This window comes from Aptenodytes forsteri, unplaced genomic scaffold (genome assembly GCF_000699145.1).
Source record: "Aptenodytes forsteri isolate BGI_AS27 unplaced genomic scaffold, ASM69914v1 Scaffold79, whole genome shotgun sequence".
NCBI classification, from domain to species: Eukaryota; Metazoa; Chordata; class Aves; order Sphenisciformes; family Spheniscidae; genus Aptenodytes; species Aptenodytes forsteri.
Genome location: NW_008794776.1, coordinates 4,098,889 through 4,118,352, shown reverse-complemented (window position 1 = coordinate 4,118,352; position 19,464 = coordinate 4,098,889). Strand labels below are relative to the sequence as shown.

The 19,464-nt window shown below is 44.4% G+C and overlaps 1 protein-coding gene across 1 annotated transcript in view; it reads right to left on the bottom strand.

The window, feature by feature from the left end:
• Positions 1-5,372: 5,372 nt before the first annotated feature.
• The window catches only part of FBRSL1 (fibrosin like 1), a 411,006-nt gene continuing 396,914 nt past the window's right edge, over positions 5,373-19,464 (bottom strand). The window contains exons 12-19 of the mRNA XM_019470782.1: positions 19,170-19,241; positions 18,566-18,604; positions 17,640-17,711; positions 16,200-16,332; positions 12,061-12,138; positions 10,201-10,284; positions 8,939-9,179; positions 5,373-6,872 (exon numbers count right to left, since the gene is read on the bottom strand). Coding sequence (XP_019326327.1) covers positions 5,639-6,872; positions 8,939-9,179; positions 10,201-10,284; positions 12,061-12,138; positions 16,200-16,332; positions 17,640-17,711; positions 18,566-18,604; positions 19,170-19,241 — 1,953 coding nt within the window. The 3' untranslated portion in view covers positions 5,373-5,638. The remainder of the gene's footprint in view (positions 6,873-8,938; positions 9,180-10,200; positions 10,285-12,060; positions 12,139-16,199; positions 16,333-17,639; positions 17,712-18,565; positions 18,605-19,169; positions 19,242-19,464) is intronic.

Below are 19,464 nucleotides of genomic sequence, written 5' to 3'. Positions count from 1 at the left end.
GGGAGCGTCGCCGGGCACTGGCTCTCCATCGACTGGAAGCGCTGGAGAGAAGGAGAGGCCGCAGTAGGGAGCGGAGCATTGATGAAAAGCTGGTTATTTCCTTCAGTGTCTAACTGGGTTTTCCGTTTCCTGAAATGGTAATATTTATTAACAAAAGTGTTTTGATAAAACAGTGAGCAAATGCTGCAGAAGAGCTAATTACGACTTCTTATATTGCAATAGCTCTTCTGCAAAACCGCAGCAGAAACCTGCCTGCCCCGGCTGAGCTGCAGCTGTTTTCTTGCACGGTTCCTCCTGCCGCTGGCAAGGATGCGCGCTGTGTGGCCGAGGCCGATGCGGGTGTGAGCTGGGCCCCGGTCTCCTTTGGGTGTCTAATGCATCCTCCGCTCCTCAAACTGCTTTTGGGGGGGAGACGAAGGGCTTCACCCTGCTGCGGGCAGCTGCAGTTTGCTGCGTGAATTCCTATCAGGAGTTGGATGAGGAGGATGAAACTGGTTGGGTTTTGAGTCAAAAAATAAGCCCTCTATTTTTCTCCTTTCAGCTATTTATCAGGGCTCAGTGCAAAGGGCCCGACACGCGGCCAGCGTGGCCCGGCTGCTGAGATCTGTGTGACACACAAGCCGCCGTCGAGCCGGTAATGAGGGACCTTCTGCTAAACGGCCAATTGAGCAGCCGGTGCCTGCCGAACAGCTTCATGGCGGGAGGGACGGCCGGGTGTATCTCTATTTTGACACGTCCTCGCTGAATGAGGAAGAGAACAAGCAGAAAATGGCTGATGATAAATGCAGCAATTAGGGAAGCTTAATGGAGCAGAAGGTTTTTTGTGAGAAGACAAAGAAATTGCCGTGCTGACACCTGCAAGGAGGTCCCAGCCGCTGCCGCAGGGAGACCTCCAGCTGTGCCGCAGCAGCAGGGGCTGGGGTGAGGGGAGAGGACCCTTTTCCTTCACGCGCACATCCCTCAAAGGCCTTGAAAAAATATTTTCCAAGTTAAACTTCAAAACACCATTTGATTTTTCTTTTTCCCCCATTATGTTCAGAAATGGTAGCCTGTAATTTAGACCCATTGCAGCTCTCCCCTGCTCCCTGCTCTTTATTCGGTTTCACATAATACAGTGTGCTACGGGGAAAGGCATTTTCCTGACAAAATATCGATCTCGATGGTATGAAAGAGCTGCGGCCTCAGCGGGGGGATGCTGTTGTGCCGGACGTGGGTGGACATGAGGGGGGTCCCCCAGATGCCGCTGCTGCACCCGCAGTGACGCCCTGTTTAGGGCCGAGTCCACGACCCGCCGCGCTCTTCCCCCAAAGCACCATGTTTCGAGCTAAGCCCCGGGCTACCGGCTCCCGAGGATTTGAGTCAAAGTGCTATATTTGTTTGCCAAAGCCCCATTTATTTCCTTGGTTAGACTCTTCCCAAAGCAAACTGCTCGTGCAAAGGGACACCAAGAAGCACTGGGGAAAGCTCTGTAAGGGGGTGCGCAGGGAAAGACCCAGCAGCCCCTGGCGCAGGGAAGCCCAGGTTTCAGTGATGGGCAGTGCCATTTTGGTCTGTCACAAGAGCATTACCAAAATCCCCCCCCAAAACTGCTACGCAACTATTTTCCTAAGGCTTTGGCAACAAGGAATTTCCTGAAGGAGGTAAAGGTTTCCTTTCTCCAAAGAAAACACAAACTCCGTTTTCCCCATCGCGAAAGGCTCCTCGGCTCAAGCCCGAGCTGTGCACCAGTGACTTACCTCTTCTCGCTCTGGCAACTGCTAGCCTGCCTGAAGCAAAGCTGATGCGTCTCGCTTTTGCCTAAGCTCTCAGGATATTGCATTTCTCTCTAGCTGGCTTCTTGTGCCTTCTGGACCCGGGTGATGTTGGTGCTGCGGATCTGACAGTGACGGCTCAGGCTGCTGCAGAGTCCTTGGGTTCCCCCGCATCAACCCTTCGTTCGTCTGACTTGGGGTCACCAATAACTAACTCTAAATATTTATGGTATCTATAAAGGCTGGAATGGACAATTCCCCTATGCTTATTTTAGGCAATAAAGCTTGCTTTTTAGGGAAGTACTAGAACCTTTTGTCAAAAACCAGTATTTTTGACAGTCTGAGGATTCATTACAGCTTTACAGATTGGCTTTTTCCTGCACTCTGCACTCTCCTGGTTATTTATCTATTTCATTGACCAGTCCAAGCCACGGTGCCACGTGGCATCACATTCTGGACAAAAGGTAACGCAAGTGCAAGAGCTGGTCTCCCTCCTGATGCTTTCCTGGGCATCTTTTTAAAAATAGGCTGCCTGAGGCAAGCAATGAACCTTACACATCCCATCCTCTTCCTCCCACTGTCGTTTGCTAAATCCCACCCTTTGTCGGTGAGTGAGGGAAGTCTCTAGGGAGATGGACAAGAGGAGAATAAAAATGGTAAAAACTGCACAAAATGAAAGCTCAACAGCGGTAGAAATGCATAAAACCCAGGAAGTCCTTCTGTAACAGTTCTTTTTAGCAGAAGAAGGCTCAGCTGGGGTGGCTTAAAGGAATAGGGCTGAATTAATTAGTTGCTCTGTTTAGGTAATAATACCATTAATCATGATGAACCGTTTTGTGAGAAGGCTGGTATTCGGCACTGCGTAATTCTGCAGGAATCCCACTGTAGTGCAGCATTATTGATGGGTCATCCTCCGAAAGCGTAAGAGCAATGCCTCCTAATACAGTAAATGGCAAACCACTGATTTTCTTGTAATATTCAGACTGCCACAACATCAGTCATGACGAATTCTTTTGGCACCGGTGTGGCTGCAATAAGCAATCCTTCAGGAATGCCAGGGGAGCATGGCATTGATTTAATGCTCACTTTTCAAATCGTACACGGACCAAATGCTTCCAAAGGGTACGGTCCATTTTTGTATTTTTTTTGACGTGTACACTAAACCCCCCCCTTGCTCGCACTTATCTGCGTCGGGAAGATGCAGCTATGGACTCCTTCTAACAGAGGTTAGGGAGGGCCATCTATGCAGGTCTGTTAGAGGCGGCGTCAAGCAAGGTGCCATGTTGGACAATGGCACCGGGAGAGAATTACAATCCCCCTGAACCAGCGTTACGAATATCTTTATGCTGAGTCCAACACACTTTTCACTTCCACCATGTGTTATATGTTCCTCTGATTTCAGCTGGGAGAGCAGGTGCTGATTTTTAATGCCTATTTTGTTTTAAGCCTCCTTTCATCAGATTAAGGACCCTGCTATTTTATTTCATTTTATTTTTTTATGCTCGGTAATTTAGTCACATGCAAACTTAAAAACAGAAGCTGTAACATGCTGTTAAAGCACAGTCGCCCACTGTTAAATCAGTTACTGAGAGCGAGGGGGCTTGGAGCACTTTTCCATCCCCCTGCAGATGTCTGCCCTCAGCCTACGGGAAAAGCTGGGGAAGCAAATGAAAATGCACGTGGCGAACAGCGCCTGAGGCGATAACCTTCCCGTAGCGATGCCGGCAGCACGATCCCTTCGAGCAAGCTGTTGCACAGAGGCTGTGCTTCCTTTCCCGTCAAAGACTGTCAGATCGGCGCAGGAGGCGCAGAGCCTGCGGGGCCCCCTGTGCCAGGGCCACGGGCGGGAGAGCTGCCGCAGAGCCGGGGAGCACCGCTCTCCTCCCCAAGTCCTGACCGCCACAGCTATTGCCTCCGAAGCGTTTTATGGGCCACGCTCCTTCTGCCGGGAAAGAGCCACAAACAAAATAAAATCCCTCGCCCAGCACCAACCCCTTCCGCCAGCTGCCGGCTGCCTCCTCCCAGCCGCCCAAGCACCGTCAATAAACCATTAGCCTCCGAGTCAGCAGCGCTGGCTACACACAAACACTCAACTGCCTTTTTCATCCAAAATCAATGTTGTATTTATCTTCATTGATCTACAAGGAAACTGAATGTTTAAATAACTAACTAGAGAGAAAAAGCCCTATATAAAACATGGACACTGAAAAATAAAATAAGGGAGGGGGGATGGTACAGCAAGTAAAACAGCAAAATTTATACATATGGATGAAAAGTAAAATATAAAATATGGACACTGAAAAATAAAATAAGGGAGGGGGGATGGTACAGCAAGTAAAACATGGCAAAATTTACATATGGATGAAAAGAAAAATTGGAAATAAAAAATAAATCATGCCAAAAAGCAGTTCAAGGCAGAACCACACTGAAACAAACATTTGCTTATGGTCTTCATGTACTATAGATAATATATCAGAATTTCTTTTTTTTTAATCAACCATTAGACTTTTTTTTTGCACTCCTAAAATTCTACTTTGTCTTGTATACAGATTCCAATAAGAACACTGCACAATTAGCACAAGGGGTCCACGGAAAATTGTCCTTGCTTGCCAGCGATCCTGCCCACAACACAAAAAAAGAGAAAAAAAAAGGAAAAAAAAAATAAGGAAAGGGTCTGCCGCATGGTACTGTGCCAGTTCCATCTGCTTTTGCCAGCTTGAAAAGTAGGAAACCAAAATTCCCTTCCAGGAGCGTGTGTCTCTCTCTTTCCTTGACGAACTGTCCCTTGTGTTTGTACAAAAAAACTCAGTCTCTCTTTATTTTTTTTTGTTAAACACAAGCATCCTTCTTCCTGTTCACATGCCGTTTCCATTCTGTCTCCATAGTTGCGAGTTGGTTGTTTTTGGGTTGTTTTGTTTTTTTTTTAAACCTTCCTCCCCCCAATTTTTTTTTTTTTTACCCCCCCCCCCCCCCACCATCCACTAAGACCTGCCTCCGAGTTCTTGCATAGTTGAAGTATATATGCCGTACTTAGCTTTCTGAGTGTGAATTTCTGACTGTGACAAGAGTATGAGTTGTAACCATGTTAACAAATAACCAGAGTGGTTCTAGAAACCATTTTTATAAAGTCTACCTATGTTAAGAATTTAATATTGGTGTACATTTATATTAACAGAATATTTACAGTTTGTTTTCTTTGTTTTTTTTTTGTTTAAAACAAGAAGTCAAAAAAAATTCCTCTTAAATTTCTGCATAATATAATAAGGCAAAAAACAAACAGTTTTGTACATTATTATTATTATTATTATTAATATTTTAATATATATCTGTAACTTCGGTTCCAAAGTACCAAGGTAAGTGATCAATTGGCCTCAGAAGGGAACCTCACAGTGGACTGTAGAACTACAGTATTTCCATAAATAATACTTTTAAGAAACCCTGGGTTTTTTTTCTTAAGGATCTGAGGCCTTTAAAATGCAAATTTAACTAAAAACAAAAGCAAAATTTCTTCTTTTTTTAAGTGAATAAAGAGCACAAAAATAAAAAAAATACAAATCCATTAAAAATGTTTCTCACATTTGGGAAAAAATGTACAAACTTGATATTTTTAACTCATTTTTTTTTTAGCACAGAAACAAAAAACAAAAACAAAAATCAATACCTATATATTAAATTCCCATTCTCAGCAACCTTCTTGTTGGAAAGTCTGCACCCCCGACCCCGTTATTTATGGAAATGTGCTTAACTTCTACAAATTTTACATTAAAAAAAAAAGTTTACAGCAGTGCATTTTGTAAAAGGTTTGTTTTTTGTTTTTTTTTTCTGTTTGTTTTTTTTTTTGTTGGTTTGTTTTATATACAGGCGAGTTTAAAATTCAATGTTGGGGACTATCGTGCCTCTACTTCTTTGGGGTTCCTAGAGGGGGAATAGTCCCTGGACTCTGAGTTTGTGAGTGGAGTAGTCCTGCGTGGGGAGGCAGGTCTGGTGCTGCTCGCTGGTACAAGAGGCGGCGGGGCGCTCAGCGCTGCAGTTGGTGGGTTCCTGTTTAAAATCCCGTTGTGCATGGCAGTGGATGGACTCAGTCTGGGGTAATGCATCCCGCTTAAATGAGGCATGAAGGATGGCACGTGTGCCAGGTGACTTTCGATGGGGGACGAGTGCAAGTGGTGCATTCTGGCACGCTCAAGTTCTTCCCGTAAGTGCAAGCGCTCTCTTTCCTCCACTTGCCGCAACCGCTCCTGCTCTCGGCGGGCTTCAAGAAGGTTTTCATGGTTATAGTCGTGTGGCTCCCTGTCTCTATAAGAACGCTCATGGTCGTAAAATCCAGAGGTGGTAGGGAACCTATGGATAGGATCCGCCCGGAGCTGAAAGTCCATTCGACGGTGCAGGTCTAAGCTCCGGTAGGCATCTCGCAATGGGTCCCTCATTGGGTCCCAAGAAAATCCGGGATGTGGCAGCCTCTCTCTTCCTGACAAAGGATTCATGCCTATGAGCGGGGTCATCATTCTGCTGCGGTCCAGAACATTCATGTTGTTCATCTGGTGCACGCTGCCCATGGAGATGGGCATAGAGGCAGCCATCGAGTGAGGCAATGATAATCCATGCAAAGTAGGCGGTGGGGGATGCTCCACTGATCGCGAGTGCTGTGAAGGCTCAGACCCTACCACCAGCACGTCACTGTCTTCCTTCCTCTCCTCTTTGACTTTGATGTCATTCTTAATCTTCTGGAGGTCGCTGGGAAGCTCTGTCTTTCTCTCCATGTCCTTGCTCATTAGATTGGTAAGCTTCAAGCTCTCACTTAGTGCAGGTTTGCTGTATGGGGATACAGACTGGATTACTGGCTTTGTGTTGTCCTCAGAGGGTCTCTTATCATGGCTTGGAGTTTCCTTCACTGGGGAACGGCTCTCTTTAATTTTGTGTTCTGCTATGGGCGGCTCTCTCAGCCGGTCAGGGTGCTCTCGCTCGGGTTCTTTGGACCTTTCCCTTTCACCGAGGCTAACCTGCCTGATGGGATCACTGGAGGTTTGGCTGTTGCTGCGGATGAGATTGCTTATCTGATGTGTCACCGGAGCCGATGCCGGTGAGGATCTGTTTGAATGTCTGTTTTTATCCATCAGGTCTCTGTAAAAAGAGAGAAAATACATCCTTGGTTTTGTGTGAACAAACATGCATGTGATGCTGGACATGCATAGTGCTGTGTCTAGTTGCGTAATTCGAGCTTGCTCAGAAAATGATTTGAAAAGCTCTGCTAGCATCAGCTATAGCTGTGGTGCTACGCTAAAAGATATGCACTACCTGCCTTTACATACTACGTAGGAAAAAAATGTTAAATGTGCACAAATTTGGGGACTAAATTGGGGATGCATTTCAAAGAACAGTATATTCACCTTAAGAGAAAGACCACTTCACTGAGAAATGTAGGGAAAGAAGAATTCTAGACAGCTTATTTTTTAAAAAAAGATGCTTATTGTGTGTTTATATATACATCTTGCTGCCAGACAATGATCTTCTTGGCTGTAACACTCTTAACTCAGGTTCCTTTCCTAAAACATGGATCCAGGCACACAAAACAGAAGCCTACAGAAATGCATGCAGCTCCTTCAGGAGACAGCGTCAACTGGAAGCAGCCATAACATGATGCTTTTTTTCCTATGGAGCTGCAGGAGAGTTTTTGTTGTTGGCAGTTTTGGCAGGTAAGCTAGGTGCTGAAGGAAAAAAATCCCCAACTAGGCCATGGAACTGAGTGGTCGCCCTCTGTTTCAAGAGGACCTGCTATGAGGAACAAGGGGTTTGATGACAATGTCCATGGTTTAGAAAGAGCGGCATGAGAATGGGGTTTACACTTCTAACTGCACCTCTATCTCTGAGCAAGTCAATTAGTCAACGTTACTTCCACCTCTTTAAGAGGGGAATAAATAATGCTCACCTTTTAAAAGCACTTTGCTCTGAATGAGAGGCACTTTAAATGCAAAGTATGATGGTGTGATTGAGAGAACTGCGTTATGCAGCTGAGAGGCTCACTGATGCCTAAGTTTTCTGCTGGGTTTGCTTTCAAGAGCCGTAAGACCTGAATGCTGAAAGCTGGAGGTGTTTTGGGGACTTCTGTAAGTATTTATCCCTTATGATTACATTTGCTAACCCAGATTTCTTCCTCTGCAGTAGTCCTGATTGCTGGTCAAGGATGTGGTTTATTAAAATCGTGTCCAGACAGGGATGCTGGGGACAGCTTAAGCTGAATTAATAGAAATGTAATAGAGATGTTAACCCCTGTGTGAACACTCTTGAGAGTAAAGTAACCTTGGTTTGCAAATGAATTACACTAAAGCCAAGAAGGGAGCTTCCACCTGAATGACTATCCATGCAAGGGTGTCAGACAATTTAACATTTAAAGCAAGATGATTTTCAGCCTATTGCTTCCATATAATCTTGTTCACAGACACTGCCTGAAGAGCTCATTAAAAGCACTCCAGGCAAACTATGAACCCCCTATCACTAGTCAAACACACACATTAAGGCTTGCAGGCTGTTATTGCCTACAAAGAAGTAGCCTGTTGGAAACAACCGGGCTCTGAAATATAAAGGGCTTTACAGCTTCGAAATCATACAACTGGAAGCTAATGAAGTATCTATAGCCCAGGTGATACAGTTTTGTCATTGTTAATAAGGGTTTGTCTACAATGCCATTTTTTAAAATCAATTTTGCTAATGGATTCATGCACACTGCTCCAGATACAGACATTTGCATTTTTATCTCGTTAATGTCCAGCTAACATTCGAATTCATCAGCATATCTGTACATTAATGAGAACTGTGACTGTCTCCAAAGGACTCAGCACAATAGTACCTTCATGATTTCAGAATATACAGCAATCCTAAAGCAGTTGCATTGAAAACAGCCAAGTATACCCTGAAAACACAGTGACACGCTCATTTCCTCAGCCTGGTGCTTTTTATTAACCTCTAGCGGAGACTGGCTTACCATTTTTCCACAGAGGACAAATCCTAAAAGGCAAAGAGGTTTTTTTTGTGTTGCTAGTACTTGTGCTTATCCGAGGGAGAGGCCTATCAGCTGCTTCAAAGACAAACAATGTTTTGCTCTAAAGATGATTTTAAGATCAGAAAAATTAGGAAAAATATAGAGGAAGAAGAGGCCCAGAAGAAAGTGCTCAAAAGCACGCGCTGCTTACCTCTCTTTGTCTCTGTCGTCTTTACTCAGAGAAAGATCCCTCTTCTCAGGCTCTCGCTCCCGCTCTCTGTCTCTGTCATGGTTTGTCACTGAGGAGCTTCGCTCGGAATCGGTGGGCTTGGGCCACTGTGGAGGTGTTGGGAAGGACGGTGGGGTCCGATGGAGTCTATTCCATGGCTCGTGGGGATTATTGAAATTCTGTAGGTTTGGGCCATCTTTGTGAGTAAAAATGTTGTTGTGAGCTAGAATAATGGCAGGGGGAGGAAGAGTTAAACGTAATTCAAACCAAATAATTACATACACATTTTGCACAATGCTAATCACAACCAGAACTGTCCTTTCAAGAGTTTTTAATATGGAGCTAATGGTGAGGGGGAGCTACTAGCAGGTGGACACAGATACCTCCAACACTGGGTGAAAGATCCACCAGCTCTTTTAAGGCTATCGGCGGAGGAAGCTTTTCCTACACATTTGTGTAACTCAGAGATGACTGAAAATGCCCAGCTCCTCTTCTCCCCCCACCCCGGCAAGGGTTCCAGCATAAAAGCAATATTCTTCCTCAGCTCCCCTCACTGGCAGAAACTTTAATTTGTGGGTAGCTACAAGCAATCAGCTGCCTGCAGCTGAGGATTCAGGGACTTTTTTGTTAAAGAAACCAGACTATTTGGTGGTATGTATGTGTGTGTATAAAAACAGAGCTTGGCTGTAGGCTTTTCAGAACAGTCACTTGATTTTCCTCCATCAATCTTCAACTGATTCCTGTTGCACCATGAGATGCAAAAGCATGCTCTCTTATGTGTGGCTCTCAAGCATGTCTTGCCTACAGGTAACATGTTTTTGAAGTAAAATAATTTTATACAGGTAATTTAAACTTCAGACGATGTTTACAGAGGGAGTCTACACGCTGAATTAGGAGAATTATCAATAGCTGTTCCACTGCACATCTTCGCTGTTGAAGGGTGTTACTTTAGATGCCCATAGGGACCCAGAGCTCAGTGGGGTCTTGCAGCTCTAGCACCTCTAGGAGCACACAAGGTACCAACCTTCAGCAGTGAGGAGACACAGAGCACAGCTAGTGATGTCTGTCACATGCAGAAAAGCTCCCACCGCAGAGACCTGGAAATCTTAGGTGCAGTGTTTTCAGATAGGAGAATGGAGGTTAGGAATTAAACTTCTTTAAAAACTACCACCAGCTGCTGTAAATATTAGCATGTGGCTTTTCTGGAAGGGATGTTTGTCTGCAGTAACCCAGCCAGTACTTACTCAGAGCATGACTGCCTAATCCTCCAAAGGCATTGCTGCCTAAGTTCCCAAGGCCGCTGAAGGTGCTTGACCTGCTAAATGGATCTGGAAAGGCAAACAGGGATTTAGCAGGCATTTAGCCAAGAATGTTGGAGAATGAAACGCACCCCTCCCCTTCTTAATGGTCTGAATCCAAGTAGGATTAGGCCAGACTTTAAGCTGATCCTTCTCATTGCAAGGTTCTTTGCACAGAAAATTCCCATCATGTTAAAATGGAGAAGGGATTCAGTGCTCACTCTGCAAACAGGTGCTGTAATAAACTTTTGTATGCCAGTCAGAGGGGAGCTAGAAATTAAGGTCTAATACCTGAAATTAGGGTGGCTGCTGCTGAGCTATAACTCTCCTTCCTTACCAGTACTAAGAGTAGAAGCGTTTCAATTGCCTTGAAAGAACCTCAGCAGGCTCCTCGGTCAGCATATTGAGGGGATGCATCGTTTCACTCTTGTTTCTGTATACAACTTTCTACCCTACTTTGAGACAGTCCTAAGCTAATTGCTATGGACATCCATCCTTACACCAACTAACTTTGGCCTGTTTGTGCCAAAATCCTCTCCCATAATAGCTTCCTTGATCCCAGTGGTGGTGGAAATGACAGCGTAGTCTTGGGAGCTACTATGACAAAGGGATGGAGGTTTGTATCCTTTGAGGCAAAAGATGAATTGTGCCTTTCCCAGCCAAGTATCTGACTATTTGGCTACTGGCACTTGTCTTTATAAAAAGTCCTGCCTTTTTTTTCTCATTAAAGGCACCCATCATCAGAAGAGCTTCCTCTCTGAGTGGACAGCCCAACTCAGGTTTCTGCACTCCAGAGATGGCTATGGGTTAAATTGTACCAGTGTACTTGTTTTCTTTCCTACTGGTCATCTCTAAACAACCCCTCCTTCTGCCCACTGGCTTTTTGACTGTCCCTTTGAAGTCTTTAACTTGCCATGTAACAGGAGGTCTGTTGCTCTCCACTTCCTCATGGATATCCTTATATTTAAAATATTAAGGCAAATAGCACAAATAGCTTGGATCTTTAAGCAAACAGCTATTTGCTTATTTACTTATTTTTAAATAGCTGTTCTTGCTCTTCCCCTTTGATATTAAGTAGTTGAGTGACTCTGTAGATATACAGTTAATTTTGACAGAATGTTCAGGAATTGATGTAAATCTGGGTATTTGCAACAGAAAAAAAGTCTACTAGGTCATGTGGCATGCCACATTTACTGATTGGATGAGTGTTACTAAAACATTAATCAACAGAGCTTGAACCTTAATTGGCAATGAACTGCTTGTGAGCTTCTAAAATGAGGAAATTTCAGAAAATCAGGCTCTACTTACTGCCAATTAGGAAACTGAAAGGCTGGCAAAATGTGCAGAACAGCTATTTGCCAGGAACTGTTCACTGAACTTTATTCAAGAACCTAGCCAAGAAGTTTCATAGGTGGGAAACAGTACGGGAGGAGCCCATTTTAAGCTGTGGCTTGTTTGAGGTACCTTTGCATAAATTTCCCCCGTTTCCTCGGGCACATTCAGCAGCACAGAAGGGCTCTACAGGTCACATTTCAGCTCCTGTGCAGTGTCCCAGTGGCGACAGACTTGCCTGCTCTGCAATGCCCTCTTCTCTTGCAGAAGAGGGTCTGCTAATCCTGCCCCTCTCCTTTGGAGGAGAGCAGAGGCTGGCATGGGTGGGAGGACCTCCTGGCTAGCTTCTGGTTCCTGAGACAGTTTAAGCCTCTCCCCTCCCCTAGTGCTACAGTGCCTCAAGGCAGGACCACACAGGAGAGCCAGGAATGGGTCAGAGGTATAAAGGTGAAGGCAGGGTTTACTTACACTTACCTGCCAAGTGGTTAGTAGGCAGGAAACTGCTGTGATGAGGTGAAGGACCAAAAGGGGTGGTGGCTGGATGTGTCGCACCTGTGAGAACAAGGTCCCTTTTTAGTTCAGTGGCAAGTGACTGCTTGCATACACAGAGGTCCTGGCCATAACATTCAAGAACCAGATGCGAAGGCAGAGGCCAGATTTCTCCGAGTGCCCTTTAGAGGAGTCTGTGGGCACTAGCAGGCAGGAGGAGACCTTGCACTGAGCGCTGCCCGCTCACCTGTAGTAATGAGGAAGTGAATCTCTGGCATTTTCAGTCATTACTCTGTGTTTACATTAAAAAGGGTCAGCCCAGGTTATGGGCCCAGACAGAAGGTGCTCGGAAGTGACTGCTTAGAATCTATATGAAACACCAGTTAATGACAAGCATGCAGGGCACATCAATAACGCCTCTCCCATGAGAGCTCCAACTACGCTCTCACATCTGTCTACGCATCCACAGGCTCCCCTTGTGGTGTTTTTTTCCCTTTCCTAGACACTGCTCATTGCCAGGGCGCCACGCAACCTTGTGGGAAAGGAACACCACTGCTGAGCACGCTGGATTACATTAGGTTGAGGTAAGGGGCAAGAATGGGCTGAAACAAGCTGGTCTGCCCTGTATTTCAAGGTAGACAAGGCTCACGCAGAAAATTCTGCTCTCATTTCAGAGCAGAAAATGAGAGATTTGCCTCCTTCGCAGGCAGACACATGCGAACCTGAACGGGCTTGCAACCGCAGTGTGAAAAGCACTGGTGTTACCTGCCACTGGGGTACATGGTTTTTGGAGGAAGATTAACTCCCATGTATCCTGCAAATGACAGGATGCTTGAGCAATCTCATGGGCCTGGCTTTCGCCCCCTAAGATTAGTACAGATGATTTTCAGGATGCACCTGAAATCAACTTTTGAATATTTATGTTTCAGATGCGTGTGACAAAATGGCACAATTTCTGTGGCTCCAGTATTACACTGAGAAGACCTGCCTTCTCCAACTGTTTAGACTGTGAACGTCCTTTTGGTGCCTCCTCCCTGCCAGTACTTCCACTACTGCAGACAAAGCAGAATTAGCAACTATCATAACTTTCAGATGCTGCCTGGATGCAAAGACAACTTCTGCCTCCCTTGCAGAAAGCAAGACCTGCCATACCTGTGCATTAGCTGTCTCATTTTGTCAGAAACTAGTAATTCCACAGAATGACAGAAGCAGCATTTTCCCGAGGACATGTTAAGTCATACGCAAAACAGAGCTAAATAAAGCTTTTCAGTGCTCTTGTCTCGTATATTTTGTTGGTAAAAAGTTAACTTCCCTTAATACTGGGAAGAGTAACAGGTCGACTCTAGCAAACATCAGCAGCCATACTAGGCATGAACGTGGGCTCTTCACTAACAACTCACTTACCCAGTCACTGCTTTCTCAAGTGATAACTTTCTATTATAGAAAAGAGGATTATGATCCTTCTCCTCCCACCTGGCACTCCTCCTGTCATCTTCACCACAAAGACTTCTGTCTTGTCTGTGGCCCATATGAATTGTTCCCACCAGTGGCAGACCTGCTCTGGTAAGTTCCTGCCCCTCATCTCCAAGCCACATCAAATGCACATTTCCACCATGTATCACCAGTGCTGGTAACGCTATGGAAGGTCACAGCAAAAGTGGGGGGAAATGGAGGGAAGAAACTAATATGCACAGGAGAAAGTGCATCCCAAACAAAGACCAAACAGCATTTTACGGAGGTGGTCAGTCCCCGACCTGGTCTTCCTTGGTGACAGAGCCCAATAACAGATGGCCGTTGTAAAACACACTCGTGTCCAGAACATGAGCAGACTATAAAACCGTAGAGGGAGACAGCGCTGCGTGTCCCTCACCAGCTTGGGCACCACAAACCTAAGCAGCCAGAAAATCAGTTGAGGAAACTTAAGAGAGACCACAGCAACGAGACCTGGAGTTATCTATAAACATTCTGACTGCTCCAATGCTTCAAGATGGATGGAGACTGTCATCTTTCTAATCCTTTAAGATTTCAGAAGGTGTATAATGGATGGGAGATTTCTTCAGAGGAGACGGCTTACAAACTCAACTACATGGCTGATAATAAAAAATCCTCCAGAGAAAGCCAGGAGCGGCATTGCAGGCTGTCAGGTAGTTATTAAATATAGTGTCTGCCAGGCAGCCGAACATCCGTCCTGAAGACAGGTGGCCCTAAGATAACTTATGTCTCCCACAGTAACTAGGCAATGCAGCAGAACCAATGATTCACATCAACTGCACGCTTGTTCGATAAGGTGAAAAGAATGCCTCGGATATTGCAGAGTAAAAGATTTATTCATCTATATATTACTGCTGCAATGTTTGTTCACTTTGATGGCGCTCTTTACCTAGATTTACCGTGTGATGGCTCTTGTGATTAATATACTCACAGACAAGTTGCTGTGAGGTTGTTTATCTCTAGTGAAAGTTTTCTATTAATTTGCCTTCTTTAACGTTTGTATTCCATACTATTTCCCCTCTTGCTTTTATGAATGGAAAAGCAAGCCATGCTTGCATCGTTAAGAGAAAAAGCTCAAGATACCAACTGAAGTGTTGCTTTTCTGCCCGTTAGGGTAAACTCTGCCCAATATATCCTTCAGTAGCAAAACCATACACGAAACAAGATTCTTGTAATGACAACACAGGACAAACTGAGGACAGTGATAAGGAAACAGCTACCATAGGAAAACAGTCAGAGGTTTGTAAATAAGCTGTGCTTATGCATCCAAGCAGATGCAATAAACATCTTGGCCCCGTACTATCAAAGTACCAAGAGACCAAAATAAAGGGTAGCACCCTACAATGTACAGCTAGTATCAGCACTGATTATATGTGGTGGAAACGTGCGTTTGATGCTTAGGAATTTCCATCCACAGATAAGGGCAGGAAGACTGAACCACTGGTGGAGTTCCTGAAGGCTATCCGACATCTGCGTTGGAAACTCAGTTCTCACAGAGGTTTCAGCTTGATCCTCACCTGTTGCTTTTCTGTCATGTTGGGGTGAGAATTCAAAACATTTCTAACCTCATTCATTTCAACAGGGTTGAACCAAGGCTGAATATGACCATGTCTGCACTGAATTAGAATGAGAGCGCAATATTGCATCATAAAACTAGAGTAAAGTTAGGAAAGAAAATTACATTATTTGCCAACTAATTGCATACATAAAGAGCTAAGTTACATCTCATCAATTGATATAGCTCATTCAGAAGGCAGACTTTAGCATCTCAAACACAGGAAGAAAATCTGAAAAACTCTAGGGGGAAAGTTAAGGCTGGGAACAGAACAAAAACAACATTTGGTAGACGGACATCCACGTGAATCCACAGTGACCTCCAAAACCAGAATGTCAGAGTTGCAGTCTCCTGTGGTCAGAGCCATTGAGAACAGCGCGGTGAAGCTTACTGCACTCTGGTAATTGCATTAATTGTAATTACTTCTCCAACAGATTGGAAAGCAATTGATCCATGTAACCTGTATTTAAGTCTCTGTTTTTTTTAAATTCGATATGCCATTTTAAGCCTTAGAGATTGCTGGACTTTATAACACATACGGGGATTTTATATTTAAAAACCAAACACTTCACAAATACACCTTCTGTGATATTTTCAATGCTGTTATTGATGTTTTCCTTTTACAAAAAAACGTTGTTTTCAGAAAACAAACAGAAACTTGGTGAGTGGAGGAGCTGAGAAGAACAACATGGCAAATACAAAAGCAAGAAAGAGACTGGGGCCACTTCCAATCCTGTGCAATGGAAACATTTTCAAGTGTTTTGTCAAAATCGCTTTTAAAAATCACTCCATAGCCTATTAATCAGGCACATAAGAACCAGCTGCACAGACACAAATGTAAGAGCCAAGTGCTGCAGCTCAGTGACGTGCAGAGGATCCTGCACTGGAGGCGGTGGCAGAGCCCAGCCCAGTGGCTCCGAGCGCCCCGGTCACAACAGCCGCCAGTGCCTCCACGCCCCTCTGCACCAGTCTTGCCTGCTTCCATTTTTGAGGCATATGTAGCTGTAGAGACACACATTACATATACTGACTTTGTTTTTTCTTTTTTTTTTCCCAACAAATGATGATCTTCCCTTACCTGTGGTAGAAAACAGAGGCCTGGCAAGATCCTGTGGATAATGGAAGCCTGGAAACACTCCAGGGGCGGGAGGTCTGCTGAACAGGTCAAGTTTACCACCTATCTCTAGCTTGTGAGGATCCAGCTGCATCTGCTGTCAAATGATATAAAAACAATCTCATTATACACTTCCTTTTTTTATGGGAGAAAAAGAGAAGGAGTTCAGGCTCACTCCTGCTTAGCCCTGCCAGGGAGAGTTAGCGAGAGTGACAGCAGCGTCTCTGGTCACGTACCGCAGTCATGCTCCGACAGCATGTGTAAGGCCATTTCGCTCCACAGCCTCTCAGCTGCCTGCCTCATCCACATGAATAAGGTCTGAAGTGAGCTCTCAGCCCCTCAGCACACACAGTGGAGCATGCAACATGATACACTGAGCGCGCTACACCCCAGGATCAGTCGGCGCTCTCAGCCTGACAAAAAAATACTCTGCAGGCGGAAAGCTGCCGACAGAAGTCTTGAGAGCTGGCTGACGGACTCCTCTGTTTTGCTTCTCCAGTTTGGAAAGAGAGAGATGTTCCTAGACTGTGCCCTTCCTGCAGCTAGTATAGCTCAGTACGCAGACAGGGGGCGAAGGATAAAGAAAACTATGAGGCTCCTCCAGAGGCTATTTTCATCCTTCCCCATAGAAGTGAGCATGGTCAGAACTGCACCTAAGTCATGTAAGTCTCTCAATAGCTTAAAGATGATATATTTGCTTATAAAAAAAAATGGACATACACCATTTGTAGAGGCACTAATTACAGTTCACCTAATTAAGCACTGAATAGTCTTCATTAATGGGACAAAAAAACTACAGCAGGAGCTATGAAAAATAAAATGCTACAGAAGTCCCGTGACCAGCTATTCCGCCTGCCACAGGGAGCTTTGAGCCTGTAACAGCACCCCAGTGTACCTACGTCTTGTTACCTCGAGTTTTAAACCCCCTCCCTCTGCCCATCATCACGGCAGTGCAGAAAGCCCAACAACCTCTAACACAGTAACTACCAACCTACTCGCCCGCTCTATGTTTTGCAACATGTTCTTCACCGTATCGGTCATTTCATTATGAATGGGAAAATACTCCATATTCCGCAGGAGGTACCAGTACAGAAGGGAAATGACATGAAACACATATGCTTTGTAAAAAAGACAGATTTGGGGCAAAATTACCCTCCCCCTCCCTTTCTTCTTCTCTTTCTGGCTGTGCACTTAGTATCTCCTGCTCACTTTGCTACCTGACTCCTTTGCCCTCAGATAAACTTTACGATTGCTACAATAAATGTTAAAAGATTGAAAGTGTTAGTTAATCAATACAGGCAAGCTTGAGAATCAACAACAGTAACTGCTTCCTGCTCATTACTCACTAAAATATAATCTGTAAGCCAAAAGACTTGGCTTTGTTCCAGAAACTGTCTGAATTACCTTTATCTTTTGCTGGTGATGGTAGATCTGCCAGGCGATCTGTACATGAACCGCACACCACTTCCCGGGTTTCTGCAATGGAAAGCACAAGAATTTAGATTAATTTATACGTTAGCAATCTACATCAGATAGAACGTTTCATTTCCCTTACTGTCAAACAGGCAGCTAAGCAATGAGAAAGGCTGATTACTACAACGGAACAATAGGTGATCAACATTTTTTTCTGTACTGCAGCAGATGATGTTTAAATTAAGAAGGAAACAAACAGGAAGAATGTGGGATATCTTCCTCATCTCATGGAGACCTGAGACCCCTGCCTTGTTCTTTCCTACTTGCACTCCCCCCTTCATAAACCGAAATAAATGGCAGCAAAGAACAGTATGCCATGCTTAAGGGAAAGCAACTAATAGTTAACAGTTCTGTTTCTGAAAAGAGCCCTGTTCATTCATCCCTGCTGCACTGCAGGCTAAGTCATGCGTGGTTATTATGGCTACTTGCATTTGGGGAGGAAAAGGGTACGGACAAACAATCACCAGGGATGAGTAGTGAATGAGTTACTGTTTTTCAGCTGAGCTGCGGTACTCACTGTAGGGTGTTTTTGTGGAACATCAGAAGCACAGATAGAACACACTGACCTAAGCTACCATGAATCTGATCACTGCTGAATGTCTGTCCATGCTCGCAGTCATTTATTTCTGTGACCATTATTTCACACTGTGAACTATTAATGCACATAAATGGATGCAAAATAAGGTTGGGATTCAACCTAAACGTTATTAAACAGAAGCAGCTAAGAGCTAACTATGACATTTTGCTTTAAATAAAGGATGAGTGTGAAATTTTCTACTGGACATGTTACATTTCAAAAACACATGCACAATATTTGAAGCATGTATATATATATGTATATAAAATCCCCCACAAACCTTACTTACTCTTACTGGAGGCCTATAAGGGTCTGACACCTATGGAAAAAGCAGAAATAAAACAATCAGTCTTTCTAAAACTAGCCAATATACAGAAAGGTGGGGAACTTCCTTCCTCTGAACAAGTAAAAGCATTTAGAAAGCAATGTTCCAGAGAAGTCCCTTGTGACACGGGAAACTTAAAAGGCTTAAAGAAGGCTTAAAACTTCTCTTTCATTCCTTGCACCAAACTCAGCAGAATTTTATGATAAACAAAGCAGCTTCATGCCAGCAACTGAACAGTTCAGTGCTTTTCTGAACATTATAATCGTTCTGAAATGGAGCACATAAAACTACTCTCCAAGCAATGCTTAGGGGAAAGACCTTGAAGGGGTTTCCTGCCCCATTTCCCTCTGACTTTGCTTAAAGAAGTCAATATATCCCTTTGCATTCACGACTGGTGGAGGCTGTTGTCTCACCAGAAAAATAAACTTCGGTCCTGACTGCACGTTCCGAGTCTAGAAGGCCAATTTGCTCACCAGCTGCTCTCTTTTTTTCATGAGCAATCACTGTGTTTACTGTAAATCCAGATAAGCTGAAAGGAAGGTTATATATTGTTGCCTACCCCTGGAGTCTTCTGCAGCAGCGTATGGTGGACTGTGCCTGGTCTACCTGCTACATCAATAGGGTTTGAAGTCTGAAAGACAAGAATAGAGCGTGAATAATACTGTATCATACCAGCAGTATATTTAACATCTCTATCTGATGTTAACAGCATTAATTAGTCCATGTTTGTACTGTGCTTTGAACACGCATATTGCTACATTAGTGCTAAATGTTATCTCTTACTGACAGCCAACAGCATTTAACCACCATGTCATCTATTTAGCAGCAGTAACAGTATTACAGCAGCACCCCTA